This window comes from Bubalus bubalis, chromosome 23 (genome assembly GCF_019923935.1).
Source record: "Bubalus bubalis isolate 160015118507 breed Murrah chromosome 23, NDDB_SH_1, whole genome shotgun sequence".
Classification (NCBI taxonomy): domain Eukaryota; kingdom Metazoa; phylum Chordata; class Mammalia; order Artiodactyla; family Bovidae; genus Bubalus; species Bubalus bubalis.
This window is the reverse complement of record NC_059179.1, coordinates 39879278-39893330: the sequence shown is the minus strand read 5'-3', so window position 1 is coordinate 39893330 and position 14053 is coordinate 39879278. Positions and strand designations below refer to the sequence as shown.

The window sequence follows — 14053 nt, the reverse complement described above, 5'->3', positions numbered from 1 at the left end:
GAGATACATATACCAATATGTATCTCAGTTGTCTATGATTTGTTTCTGGTTCACTAGTAAAATAAAAACTATTCTCCAGGAATACAGAACAGGACAGTTGAGAATAAACCAGCTCATAGAATCAGAGAAATTCTTACTGAGGATGTAGAAATTTTTGTTTCTGAGAGCTCCAGAAACCATGAGCCTACTCCCTTAAAAATTGATAAGATCTTTCTCTCCATATAAAAGGTAGTGTTTAACTCCAAATACATATTTTCTTAAAAGAGTGAAAGTTGCTAATTAGGAAATTTCTCTTTGCAGTCTTTTCGTCTACAGATGACTATAGAGAACATGAACCACTTGAAGTTCATTCCCCACAAAGACTACACAGCCAATCGCTTGGTCAGCGGGCTCCTGCAGCTGCCCAGCAACACTTCGCTTGTAATTGACGAGACTCTCCTGGAGCAGGGGCAGCTGGACACGCCAGGTGTGTGCACCGACGCTTCCCCACCGTTTCTAAGTCCCAGTGAGGCCAGGCTGGGTAATGGTTTTCTAAAAATACAACCGTGAACAAGGGCAGATTCACACTTCACAGATATTTAAGATAAAGGCTTGCTCTGTGAATTTAGTTAAAGCTTATATGGTAAACAAATAAGTTGCATACATCAGCTGTGTTTTATGATGGTATGAAAATTGTACCATGATACAAGTAAGTGATATAGCTTTGTAAAGGCTGCAAGGGAGGAGGCTTTGCCTTTAGGCTTATATTATCTGAAAAGAAAACTTGTAGTAAAAGACCTAATAAAACATTTTTTTTACCAACCAATGTGATTAAACTTTTTTCCCAAAGAATCAAAATATTTAGAAGATCAAATGGCTTGAACTAAAATGTTACGGAACATGTTATGAAATTATAAGAAAGCAGATTGCTTTACCTGTGCTCAAATGAGAATGCAAAAGACACTTTGCTAGTAATCAGTTCAAGAGGTAAAGGTAGAAAAAGCAGTGTTAGACTGGGTAGAATTAAGGCAAAAATGAGTATAAATTCATTAAAATTCAGTAACCTCATCTCTGTATAAAAACCGTTTTGGTCCTGCCAGATTATTTTAGCCCTGTGAACACATCACATACAAAGTAATCTTACTTTTATGGGAACTATTTTCTGTCTAATTGCACACCAGATGCTTGATAGTAAATTTTGGGTGGGTAGGTAGAGAATCTTGGCTCCAGAAATATGTTTTATCTATCTTGACAAATACCTTCTGTGAACCCTCTTAGTTAATGGTCATTTAGAAAATTGGACAGTGCCTCTCATACTTTTTTAAAGCAGTAGAAATCTCATGTCTTATTATCAATGTCAGCAAAACTAATTTGGTTAAGTAATTAAAATCAAGCGACTGAAAAATTATTTTCTTGCTTTTGTAGGTGTTCATAATGTGACTGCCCTGAGCAACCTAATAACTTGGCAGAAGGTGGATTATGACTTCAGCTACCACCAGATGGAATTTCCCTGCAACATTAATGTTTTTATTACTTCAGAGGGGAGATCGCTCCTGCCGGTACGAGGGGTCATTTTGAAGTGGAGGGCAGTTACTGGAGAGACATCGGGACTTCTGCTTTGTTTCTTGGCACTGCGTATTATCAATAAGCTTAGCTTGTTTCAAAATTGTGGCTGCTGATTATTAATGAGGAAATTGAATATTTTGGTTCTCTGGGATGAACACCTCATATCTAGAAAACTACAGGCAAGGAAAGAAAGCTGTTGGCGGCAGAAACCCCCACACGTGGGGAGAAGAAGCTGTCTGTAAATTGCCTGATTAACATCCAGACCTTGGTTCTTGTTGTCTCTGTTCCACTGTTTTCTGCGAATCTTTCGTGAGAAATATTTGAGAGTTCCCTTTAGAATGTTTCTAATCAGCCTGGTTACTTGAGTGGTTCATGGAAGAGCACCTTTACTTCTGAGTCTTTTAATGATGAGAAATATGCCCAGTTGCTTGAAAGACATCTAGTTGCTCACATCTAATGTGCTCACCCGTGATGTTTGAGGACTGCCTGTGAATGAGAACAAGGTGGCCCAGTGGTGAGCTTCTGTGGTGAAAGTGTGATTTGCTTTATGTGGTGTCTAGAAATCCAGTTCAGTAAGACACAGAGTACATATTCATGACGAAAGAAGCATCTAAAACGTTTTAATTAGCCACTTTGTAGAGATGCACTCTCTTTCTATATGCTTACTGATACCACTGAGGAAACATAAATAACCAAGAAAAGGCTAGCTTTGGTAATCATTGCTGCATAGTTACAGTTCACATAAGTTAATATTAAAAAATGACCTCCCCCTAATAATAAATCATATTTCGTATTTCCCTCAGGGATCTGATAGAGCTTAAGCATTCCCTAAAAATTTAGATTAATTTAGGAACTTGGAAAATACTGTGTACTGTTTCTCTTTTTAGGCAGACTGCCAGATCCACTTACAGCCACAGCTAATGCCACCAAACATGGAGGAGTACATGAACAGCCTTCTCTCAGCGGTGCTGCCCTCTGTGCTGAATAAATTCCGCATCTATCTGACCCTTTTGAGGTTCCTGGATTATAGCATCTCTGATGAAATAACCAAGGTGTGTTTGGGTTAAAACAAAGGATTTCTCTGTGTTGAATAGGAGTAATCAATTTACATTTACTGTAATTACTGATAAGGTAATTTTGCTATTTGTTTTCTATGTCATAATGTCTTTTGTTCCTCTGTTAATGTCTTTTTTTTGAAATAGATATTAAAGTGTACAACTTTAATTTTGTCTTCTATGACACAAGTTTTTTTTCATTAGTAGTTGCCTTGGGAGCTATATTAACATCTTAATTATGATAATCTGGGATTAATTTAGGATTAATGCCAATTTACTTATAACAGTATGCAAAAGCTTTGCTCCTTCATAATTCCATTTCTTCCTTTGTGCTTTATTATCATTCAGATTACATCTTATATTGTATGTCTGTCAACACATTTATGATTATTGCTTTATGCAGTTGTCTTTAAAGACATTTATACTGCCTTTTGTATTTACCCATGTGGATACCCTTACCAATGATCTTCACATGGATCCAAGTTACTTTCACTTCAGCCTGGAGAACTTTCATATTTCTCAGGGTTATTCTGTAAGGGAGATCTGCTTGTGACAAATTCTGCGTTTTTGCTTATCTGGGAATATCTTAATTTTTCCTTAATTTTTGAAAGTCGACTAATTTTGCTAGGTGTGAAATTCTTAGTTCATAGGCTTGTTCTTTCAGCACTTTGAGTAAGTCCTCCAGCTGCCTTTTGGACTTTGTGATAAGAAGTGAGTTTCCAGTGAGAGGATTCTTTGTACATTAGTGAGTCATTTTTCTCTTGTCCTTTCAGGATCCTCTCTGGCTCTTGACAGTTGGGCTGTGATGTGTCTAGATGTGGATCTCTGAGTTTACCCTGCTTGCAGTTCATTGAGTTTCTTGGATATGCAGATTAAGGCACACTTTGGGGAGGTTTTCAGGACATTTGGTACATCTCTGACCATTATTTAAGTTTCTTCCTGCCCCTTTCTCCCTCCTCCCTGGCATTCCCAGGTGTGTATGTGGTACACTCGATGGGTCCCACAGGTCTTTGAGGTTCTGTTCAATAATCTTGGTCAGCCTGTCTACAGGTTTTCTGAATCTTCTGCCAGTTAAATTCTGCTGTTGAGCCTTTCAAGTGAATTTTTAATTTAAGCTGTATTTTTCAATTTCAGAATGTTTTAAGTAATTTCTCTTTATTGATATTTTCTATTTGATATCATTCTCATGCTTTCAGTTCTTTACTCCTGTTTCCCTTTAGTTCTCTGAATATATTTAAAATAGCTGATTTAAGGTCTTTGTGTAGTAACTCCAATGTTTAGGTTTCCTCAAGGACTACTTCTTTTCCCACAAAGCGGGCCAGGCATTCTTGTTTCTTTGTAGGTCTTCCAGTTTTTGTGTTGGAAGCCTGGTGCTTTAAATAATATAATCTGGCACCTCTGCTCTGGCAGATTCTCCCCTGCCCTAGGGTTTGTTGTTGTTGCTGTTTGTTGTTGAGTGACTTTTCTGAATTGATTTCTAAAAGTCTGTATTCTTAGTTGTATGTGGGCACAGAAGTCTCCCTCAGTTCAATGGTCAGTGATTGGAGAGAAATTTAATTACCGTAGATGCTTGCAAGTAGTCTCCCACTATAAGCCAAGGGACCCTGTGTCCACGGTGGGGCAGTTCTGCAGTGAGCCATGCAGTTCACAGCTCTGCCCTAGCCTTTGCCTTTTGCTCGCACAGAGCCTCAGGGTTGCTGAGTGAGCGCGTATGGCCTGCCTGCTCAGATCTCCTGAGCACACGCACAGCCCTGTGCATGTGTGTGGCCTTGTGAATTCCTGGTGGTCAGGGGAATATCTGGACATTTCATTCCTAGATTTTCTTTTTAATGGTTTAGATTAGCCTGCTGTTTGCCCCATCTACTGTCCAGGGTCTGGGGCAGCTGAGGTGGTCAATAATTGCTTCTGATTGTTTCTGATAAACATTCAGTGGGGGGTGGAGTGGGGGGAGACAAGCTGTTCACATTGAACAAGCTCCCAGTCAGGTAAAATAAAGATAGCAAGACAGTAAAGCAATTATTCTTCAATTAAAAAAAAAAAAAACCAGCCTTGCGAATGTGTTCTTGGGAGGAACCACCAGGCAGTCAAGTAGTGACAGTTCTCTGGGAATGGTGCTTTGACACTCCAGCCCCACCAGCCTCTCCAGTGGTTGCCTGACCGTTTTCACGGCTGCTTGGAGATGGGGAGGGAATAGGGCAAATTTAAATGCCTCAAAGCACAATGTTCTTTTGTCTTTCTTGGAGAAAATGCTCCCCAGTTTATTTCAGGGGTCTGGTTAATTTCTAGTATTGAAGGAGCTGTTTATGATCATTTTTACCAGTGTTCTTGTTCTCTTTAATGGTGGGGGAGTTTTCAGAGGTCCTGACTTGGCCAATTTTGCTGACATCTCTCTTCCCTGTATTTAAAGGCATCGATCATGTTTGGCTATGCGAACTGCTGGTTTGTATCTGTCTGTCTGACCTCAAATGAGTCTTGAGTTTTGTTATTTTGTTTCCAGTACTCTCCTCAGTGGTATAATTTAGGTGTAAAGCTTGGTTTTGGTCCTTTCACCCATACTGTCTCATTTGTCCAAGGTGCAGGGCTGACCTTGTTTTCACATTGGGCAAGGACCATCTTACTTTAGCTTGGTAAAGAATCCTTTTCCCTACAAAATGCAAATATCATTTCCTCATAAGGAATAACTTTAAAGTTGATTTACTGTTTTGATAAAGGCAGTTGAAGATGACTTTGTGGAGATGCGCAAGAATGATCCTCAGAGCATCACTGCCGACGATCTCCACCAGTTACTCATCGTAGCTCGGTGAGTCAGTCCCTGCCTTTTCAGCGACCTGTGGCTAACTCTCCTTATTTAGGATAACTGAGGCAGACTTACAAAAATGGAAATGAACTGTTGGCTTCTGAAAACCCCCTTGTGAAATGGCTCACGGAGGGGGAATTACGTTTGGCCAGAGATCACTTCAGTGGACAAGGCATGCTCCTTGTTCTCCACTCAAAGGGAAGAAAGTCAAAGTATTAGTCACGCAGTTGTGTCTGACTCTTTGCAACCCTGTGGACTGTAGCCTGCCAGGCTCCTCTATCCATGGAATTCTCCAGTCAAGAATACTGGAATGGGTAGCCATTCACTTCTCCAGAGGATCTTCCTGACCCACAGATCAAACCCCAGTCTCCTGCATTGCAGGCAGATTCTTTACCACGTGAGCCACCAGGGAAGCCCCACTCAAAGAGGGAATCACCCTCCAAATCTGACTCTGAAAGGATTCCTCTGTAGAAGTCTTAACTTGGCTGTTGAGCTGGGTAGCTACCAGATGGTCTTGTCTCCCACAACAACATTTTTTTAAAAACTTCTAAACCAATTCCCCATCCCCCCCCAAGGCCTTATTCTAGGTCTAGAGTCTGTAATTTGTTTCTGTATTTCAAACCAGGTTTCTGTCTCTCAGTGCTGGTCAGACAACGCTGTCAAGAGAACGATGGCTAAGAGCCAAGCAGCTGGAGTCTTTAAGAAGAGCCAGGCTTCAACAGCAGAAATGTGTCAATGGAAATGAACTTTAAAGGTCTGACATCTATAAAGAGTAATGGGCAAATTCTAGCCACATTATTGTAAAATTCAAATATCATTTATATCACATTGTTTTGTAGATAATTTGTATCAAAGAAACCGATGACTTTTCCTGAAATCACGCCTGGTAACATCTAAAGTTTATATAATATTCAGTAAGGGCTTTTACCTTACTGATTTTATGGAGCTTTTGAATTTTGTTTTATAATTATATAAATTAGTAACAATGTACAAAAATGTATTTGATATTAAAAATTTAATATTGATAATGTTGCTGATATACCATTTCCTTAGTTTCCTTAGCTTCAGCTAAGTCATAGGCCAGACTCTGTTGAAATAAGAAATGTGAACATCATTTGAAGAAAACTGTTGCAATTCCAAAGTCAAAGGAATTGTTCACTTCAGATTTTTGTCTCTCCAATGAACAGTGGGTCTGAATATGTATAGTGGTCCAAGTTTGGGGAATGGAGCATACTTGCCATTAATTCACATATGTAGTATCATTTCCCAGACATTAGACCACACCTTTTTTCCATTTATTTAATAATTGTTAACAACATGCAAAGCAAGTCTTTAAATGGCAGTGGTTCCCAGACTTTTGGGTTTCATGGACCAGTAATATTTCCAAAAATTGTGGGGGATTGAGAGTTGCCAATTTATTTTGCCAAGTAATGAAAGAAGTCACTGTATTATCACCTTTTTTTTTCCCATAAAAGAATAGTCTCAGAACAAGAGTCCTTTAAATGGAATAAATGTAGCTATTTTGGAAGGAAAAAAAATGCACTATATTGTCCTTATTTTTCTCATTTTACTCCAGTGCATTTGGGAACCACTGTTTATGGGACTCACTTAAAGGGAATGCTGCCTGCCCTGTGAAGTTGTTTTGCCCAAAGAGGAAGAGAACAAAATAATTTAACTTTTTAAAAAATGCCTTCTTCAGAAAAAAAAATTGGTTTTTATTCTTTTCCTAATAAATGTCATTTAGTTGCTTTGATGATTACCTTGCATTTTGAACTTCTTATATGTTTATCCATTAGTTCAGACGTATTAGATCAACTAACATTATCTGCTAGTCCAGGAATGCCCTGATAAAACTGTATGTAGGTAGGTTATCACCAAATTAACAGTTTTAACAAATTTTTAAAGGAACAAAACTATTATCCATAGCTAGAAAGCAAATTGATACAGCATAGTAGTATAATTGTGGCATCAAGAATCTTTGGAAAGGTTAGAATATTACTTTGTTACACTACCACTGGTTACATATAAAAATTAGTTCCTTTAGTCAGTAACGTAGAAACATTAGAGATCAGTTAAATGATTAGTTAAATTTGGCATCCCCCTAGCCCCGGAGCCTAAACTGAGAAAACAGGGTCAGCCTTGAAAATGGAGCAGTCTACTATGCCTCATGAACTGAAGTGGAAATTATTAGTTCTTTAACTTTTCCTAAACTCAAATCTATTTTTATAAACTAATGTAAATAATCTGTTTATACTTAGAATTCTAACTGGTTTTCATTTTTATAACTGGTAGACTAGACTTTCCTTAAACTTTTAGAAATAAAACAAAGGCTCAGCTGGATTTGTGAGAATAAACTTCAACAGAGTAGGTTAGTTCCTGTGCGTTTACTGTGCCAATGTGGATTGTAATTTACCAAAGAGAAGTACATAATTTGCCTGGTCTTACAGAAAAGTTCCCTTGAAAGGAAAACCCTCTTTCAAATAAATAAAACTTACCAAATTACTAGTACTTTGGGCTGTTTTTCATGAATTATGAGACTCACCCCACATAATCTTCTGTGTGGAAAATTACCAGAGATGAAACTTCAGTATGAGATGATACAGCATGGTGTCCCCCCTCTGAGGGCCCACTCAGGTAAGAGATTGGTACTGTGGGTTTCAGAAGTCCTTTTCTCCATGGGGCAATTTGTTGATATAATGCAATAGTAACCTGATTTGAAGCACTGGGAAAATGAACAGGCATCTGTATTACCCTCACTGGATTTAAACATCACCTCCTTAATTTTAGTTTTTAAAAATCTCTGTGGAATTAATTTCCTTGGAGCTTAAAATACATTTTTATCACTTGACCTTATTTTCTCTCATGTTGTAGGACACCTTAATAGTTGCAAGAAAAGATGGTAAGAGTACATGTTCAGTTTTGATGTTTAGTTTTTAAAATCATGATAACACTTTAAGAATGAAGTATTTGGAAAGGCTGGGACCAAGAGTTTCAGTTATGGCTAACATACTAACCTCTGCTTCTGAATTCTTCAGTCTGACTTAAATCCTTATCTTCAAAATGTTATTCAAGGAATTCTCATACACATTGTCACTTTAAATTATAATGACATTTTATTTTAAATAGTCACATCTGACACTTCAAAAAAAGATACCACTAATAAATAACAAAAGTGGAAATACTTATCAAAGTTACAACAGACATAATGTTTAGCTGAGAATCACTTCAACAGAGTAAGGCTCTAAAGATACCAGACAAACCAATACTTGTTTGGAATAAGATGTGCAATTTTCTTACTGTATGGGCTTACAGACGAGGCCCTGGTTCCACGTGGTCGACATTACAGTAGTGCTTCAGGCTAAAATTTTCAGCAGTTTTGAGAGCCTATACAAGATGTTATGGACTGCACCTTGCAAAAAGTTACAACTTGAAAACTTCTTTCAAGCTTTACTAGTATCCAATGTGTATGTTTTTAACATTTCTGAAGAGAGAACAAAATGAATAGGTGCTGGTAATCACATCTGATATCTCAGGTTTCATGGTAGACAGGTCTTAATGCTCTTAGACTTTGGGGTGTACAAGGTATGAATATTTAAAATTTATTTAAGTAGAATGTGGGGGAAATTAGGATCAAATGGGCATACATTCCTTAATTCCAGTGCCATTAGCCCTAACTCTATAGGGAATGGTTAAGCCATCAAAAATTAAGCCAATAGTTCTTACATTAAAATGTTTCTCCATACTAGTAACACTTAAGAGTCACTAAACTAAGAATTTAACTTGTAGAGGTTAACACACAGAAATGAGCTGACAGAACAGTAACAATTATGAACAATGCTACTCATCTAAAAGTATCATGTCCACCCCTTGAGTCTACTTCATACATTCTACCCACCCACCCCACTCCAAAAGGTTTCATATTATTATGTCCCAAAGTAATCTACTCCTGAATTACTTGTGAAGAGACAAACTGCTCTGTAGTGTATAAGCTACTTAGGTCCTATTCTAGGATGATGCACTTCCATTGTCCTAGCTCTCAAATTTGGAAATCTGCTCAGGTTCGGTCTTTTAAACCTTTCCAAATTAACGTAATTAGAATTTGTGATCCCTAGATTCACATATAGTACACGCTCTGTGACACCTTTTTTTGAGGGGGTTAAATAAAAGCCACAGGATTCTATGTGACTAAAAACTAAATCTGAATTATTCGTGTCTGGCATTGTGTAAACATATTTTTAAGTTCCTTTTGCTGGACTTCATTAACTATTTCAGGATCTGCAGGGCTCTTCTGAACCTTTGCCACTGCAAAGTTTATCCCCTGGGTTAACCCAGCCTGGGTAATGTTAGCAACCTGGACCATAGAACTTCGAATCTTTGCAAAAGGAGAGACTGCTCTGCTGCTACAGCTCTCTGAAGGAGAAGGAGTTACATGAAGCCCTCTCTCAAGTTCAAGCGTGCCAGATTCAGAGCCAGGGGTCTTTTGAGATACAACTGAATGCACTGGTTCAACTGACAAAAACTGTGGGCCTGCTGCAGAAAAAGACACGTCTAATTGAGAAGGTCGAGAAGGTAGCTGTTCCATCGATTCAAACTGAGTTTCTTCGCTAGAAACTTGATTGGTCATTTGATTTCCTTCCTCACTAGCCTGCTGAGAAAGAGAGCTGGTTTCTGATGGCTGGGTCATTTTGTTTTGTGCATCTTGAACAAATCTGTGGCAGTAAATATCCACAGGCTTAGCAAATCCGGTCAATGTGTGTATGTTGTCAGCAGAAGGACTTTTCTTCAAAGAAGACTCGTGGCCTTTTCCAAGCCCACTGTCATGAGCAATAGTAACCTCTGAAGGAACATGAATACTGATATCAGTGCTGCTAATAGACTGGGATCGACTGCCTAACCGAGGTGCTGAAGCAATAATACCACAACTAGGAAGAACATAGTCTATTGGCCCTACATTCTCTGAAGAGTTAGTTAGCTGCCTGTCTTCATCAGATTTGGAATTTGTAAGAAATTCATCAGAGTGATACGAGTCATTATCTGAAGAGATTTCCCCTTCTGACTCTGCCTGGGCTTTATTATCCATCACACTTGTGTTTTCCATGGTTTCAAGACTACTATCTGATTTCCAAAGATTCACTTTTAAGTTGGGTTTTAGAAAGTTAACTTTCATTTCAGGTTTTGTGAAGTTTCCTAGCTTTCGCAGATTGCCAATGTTTACATTGGATTTGGTCTGTTTCACTTTTTGATTTAGAGATGAAAATTTGCTCATTAAAAATTTTTTTCCCTGGGCCAAAGAGCCTTGGTTTTGAGATCTGATGCCAATGATGTCTTCATGAGGTTTACTGCTCTTCCTACAGATTAGAAAAGAAAAAAGTTAATTTCCCATGGAATCCAATATGACAGTTCCAATTATTAATGTAAGTGAAAACTCAAGTTGGCCTCAATTCCTTAAAAGTAACATACTGCTTAATGACAAATCTAAATAACTCCTTTGACTTGATGCTAGAGCATTAATGTCCAATACAAATATGTGGGCTAAATACAATTTTATATACAAAAATTTGTCATTCCAACACATAATTAGTATTAAGAGATGATTAATCAGGTATCTTCATCTTTCTCAAACTTAAAGTCTTTGAAACAACCAATGAAGAAGTATTTTATATTTCATAAAATACATATATTTCATAAAATATATTTCATAACAGGGCAGCAGAAGCCTTTGTTAAGTGACATGGATGAGTCACCTGCAGGCACCGAGAGGGAAGAGGTGGCACACTATGTGACTTTAACCCCGGGGCCAGCAAGCAGGCCACAGACATCTCCCGAGTGAGTGGTCTTCTCTCTCAAGCCGGACACATGGGGTATTGAAGAACCACCCTGGAGGAACACTACCTCCACTGTCTCTTTATCCCACCTCCTGAAGTTCTTCATAGTAATTAGATGAATTATGCTCTCTTGGACCAGACCTTTTGTCTTTACAACTCATCATCACTTGTGATGGCACGCTTCCTTCAACTGTTCTCCCTGGCATTCAGAGAGGAGGGGAGGCAGGGGACGAGGCAGGGAAGCCTAATGGTAGCCTCAACCTCTGTTTTTGCATTATTCTGAGAATCTGTTTCCCCAAAAACCTCACACCCCAAAATTCGAACTATTCACATTTCAAAACAGCCATATGTGGTGACTCACTACAATCTGGGGGAGCACAGATCTACTACATCCACGATCCAAACCACCAGCAAAGGAGACACTGACTATAAATGGATATTTACAGCATTTTAACTAAAGCTGATCTACACACATTGCACTTTGATTGAATTCAGGCAGAGAAGAGGGGAAAGAGCTCCATTTCCTTATGCTTCCCATGGGTTATCTGAATTTATTTGAGAAGACTTGGGACATTTAACATAAACAATCTGTGTTTTCTCCTTAGCCAGCCCTCCTGGTTGCTAAAAATGAGAAAAAAGGCAGTCCTATTTACAACACATCTCAGTACACGAGTTCAACACTTGGTCATACAGGATCACTGGTCATGAGAATATTTCATAAAAATTATGTAAAGAGTTATTGAATACAGTACTGCTTTTTTAAAAAGCTACTGAAATAATTATTTCTAACAGAAGACTGAAAATTTTTATCTAGATGACCAGATGGTCCTTTCTAGTGGAATTTGGAACTTAAAACCTGCTCATTAGATGGAAAAAACCACAAATTTAAAATATAATTTGTTTATAGGCTTTCTTTTCCCAAAGTAACCTAGTGTTTAAAATATACTGGCTGGTTATTTTCTCTAAAACGTTATTTAAATTTGAATGCTCCCTCTCAGGAGTTTTAAAACATAGCACTTGTTTTAACAACAATAAAAAAATTATTACTTTTTGATTCACAAAGATATGATTCTTCCCCCTCTAAATTAATCAACACAGTATCATAATGTGATTTCTCTCCTTTTTGCAGAGACTTTAAAAGAAGTAAAACTTTATTTTCTCTGTAGAATAAAGACACTTTTGTGCAAAGTGGTATACTTACCTCTCAAGCTTTTTCTCTATTATAGGTACATCTAATCCCATGGCTTGCTTGGTGATCTGCAGCATCTCCGCAATGCACTGAAGGGTATCTGAAACCCAAATGTAATTGCTTGCCACTTTAGCCAAAACATTTAAAAACTAGCAGTTCTAACTCAGAACTCAAAATGGGATTTTTAATCTTATAATAAAAGCTTGTTATAATTTACAGAAACATACTACTTGTTCTTCACTCCCCTAATTCAAAATGTTCTAAAATGTTAACAGAAAACTAAATGAACAACAAAAGAACCAAATCAATTGGAATTAAAAGTTTATTCGGAAACTCTCATCTGTCCACACACTGTGCCAGATGCTGAGACAACAGGCACAAACAAGACAGGCGTTGTTCCTGACTTATCCATGAGAGGCGTATGTGGTAGGAAAAGCCATCACACTCAAATGGCCAAGCACGCTGAAGAGTCCCATAATAGATCTCCTTGCCCAAACTGATCAATTTGTATCCCTGCACTGCCGGGAACAAAGTTGCTATTTCAAGATCTCAAATCACAAAGGTATTTTTCCTGATCACTCACTTGTATAATGGTATGTGCAGTCCCCAGCTGCACTTGGGCTTATAAAAGCAGATAAGTTGTAACTGAATACTTTCACCTCTCTTACCCTTCCCATCCTCTTCTGGGTTGCGCATTACAGCTCTCAGTGTGTGGAAATAGCCACTTGCTTCTTTATATCTGTAGTGCAGTCGCATGCAGGAGAACTTTGGCTTACCAAAAAGAGTGGGCTCAGGACCTAAGGACCCAAAAGAATATATGTTAATCTTTCACATAACATTAACTTTCTTCTGTATCTTCAAAATACTGATATTTTGATATTATCCAAATACTTCAAAATATTGATGATTGATTCATCAATTTAGCACTTTTTTTCATCTGAATAAGCACACACGTTTATCATGATGACTTGGTCTAATAAGACTATAAATAAAAATTCTTCAGTCTCAAATATTTAAACTTTCTAGACCCTAGGCTTAATCTTCACAGGACAAGTAATGAAAGAAACAATTATTATTAGACTATATCCACCACTCATTCTAAAACATAAAAGGGAATCTTAAGAAATGGACTACTTAGACTGCTCCTTTCTGATTCCAGTAAGATGTTGTTATACCAGTTGCTTAAATAACAACCCACTCTTGGAAGAAACAGTATTTGCCTTCTAGGACCTGGTTAGTATCTTAAAATTTTACCTATTTCTATTTTTTCCAGGTCTTCAAGACTCAGTCGTTGATACTGGTTTACTTTGTCAACTTCATCATCATAACTAGACAAAGGGAAAGGGAGTAAGAAGAGGATTAAAATCAAAAGCATATTTGGCTTGCAGGCAAAGTCTTCCACAACACAATACATTCTGGGGTTAACAGTTAAATATTTAAAAAACTAGATGAAATTATATATATATATATAGTTCAATAGCTGAATGAAAATCAGTTTATAGATCTTACACTAAAGGAAATTAGAAAGGAAAATTAAATTCAGTTTTACAAAAGTTCTTACAAAAATGAAAATCAACAAGCCTAAAACTTAACCTAAAAGGAAAGCAAAACACATACTGAGCTATGTATTCCTGATTTGGCA

The 14053-nt window shown here is 37.7% G+C and overlaps 2 protein-coding genes across 10 annotated transcripts in view; one reads left to right on the top strand and one right to left on the bottom strand.

Annotated features, from left to right (window-relative positions):
* The window catches only part of LOC102391377 (minichromosome maintenance complex binding protein), a 35912-nt gene extending 28007 nt beyond the window's left edge, over positions 1-7905 (top strand). For 2 of the 3 annotated variants that reach the window (XM_025273809.3, XM_025273808.3), the window contains exons 12-16: positions 301-466; positions 1405-1538; positions 2433-2597; positions 5312-5400; positions 6023-7905. In XM_025273809.3, the coding sequence (XP_025129594.1) occupies positions 301-466; positions 1405-1538; positions 2433-2597; positions 5312-5400; positions 6023-6149 (681 nt within the window). In that variant the 3' untranslated portion in view covers positions 6150-7905. The remainder of the gene's footprint in view (positions 1-300; positions 467-1404; positions 1539-2432; positions 2598-5311; positions 5401-6022) is intronic. The other variant, XM_025273810.3, reaches the window with a different exon arrangement.
* A 586-nt stretch (positions 7906-8491) lies between these two features.
* Positions 8492-14053, bottom strand: part of INPP5F (inositol polyphosphate-5-phosphatase F) — a 93851-nt gene continuing 88289 nt past the window's right edge. For all 7 annotated transcript variants that reach the window (XM_044935077.2, XM_044935078.2, XM_044935082.2 and 4 more), the window contains 4 exons: positions 13666-13739; positions 13080-13208; positions 12424-12511; positions 8492-10745 (listed from right to left, as the gene is read on the bottom strand). In XM_044935077.2, coding sequence (XP_044791012.2) covers positions 9590-10745; positions 12424-12511; positions 13080-13208; positions 13666-13739 — 1447 coding nt within the window. In that variant the 3' untranslated portion in view covers positions 8492-9589. The remainder of the gene's footprint in view (positions 10746-12423; positions 12512-13079; positions 13209-13665; positions 13740-14053) is intronic.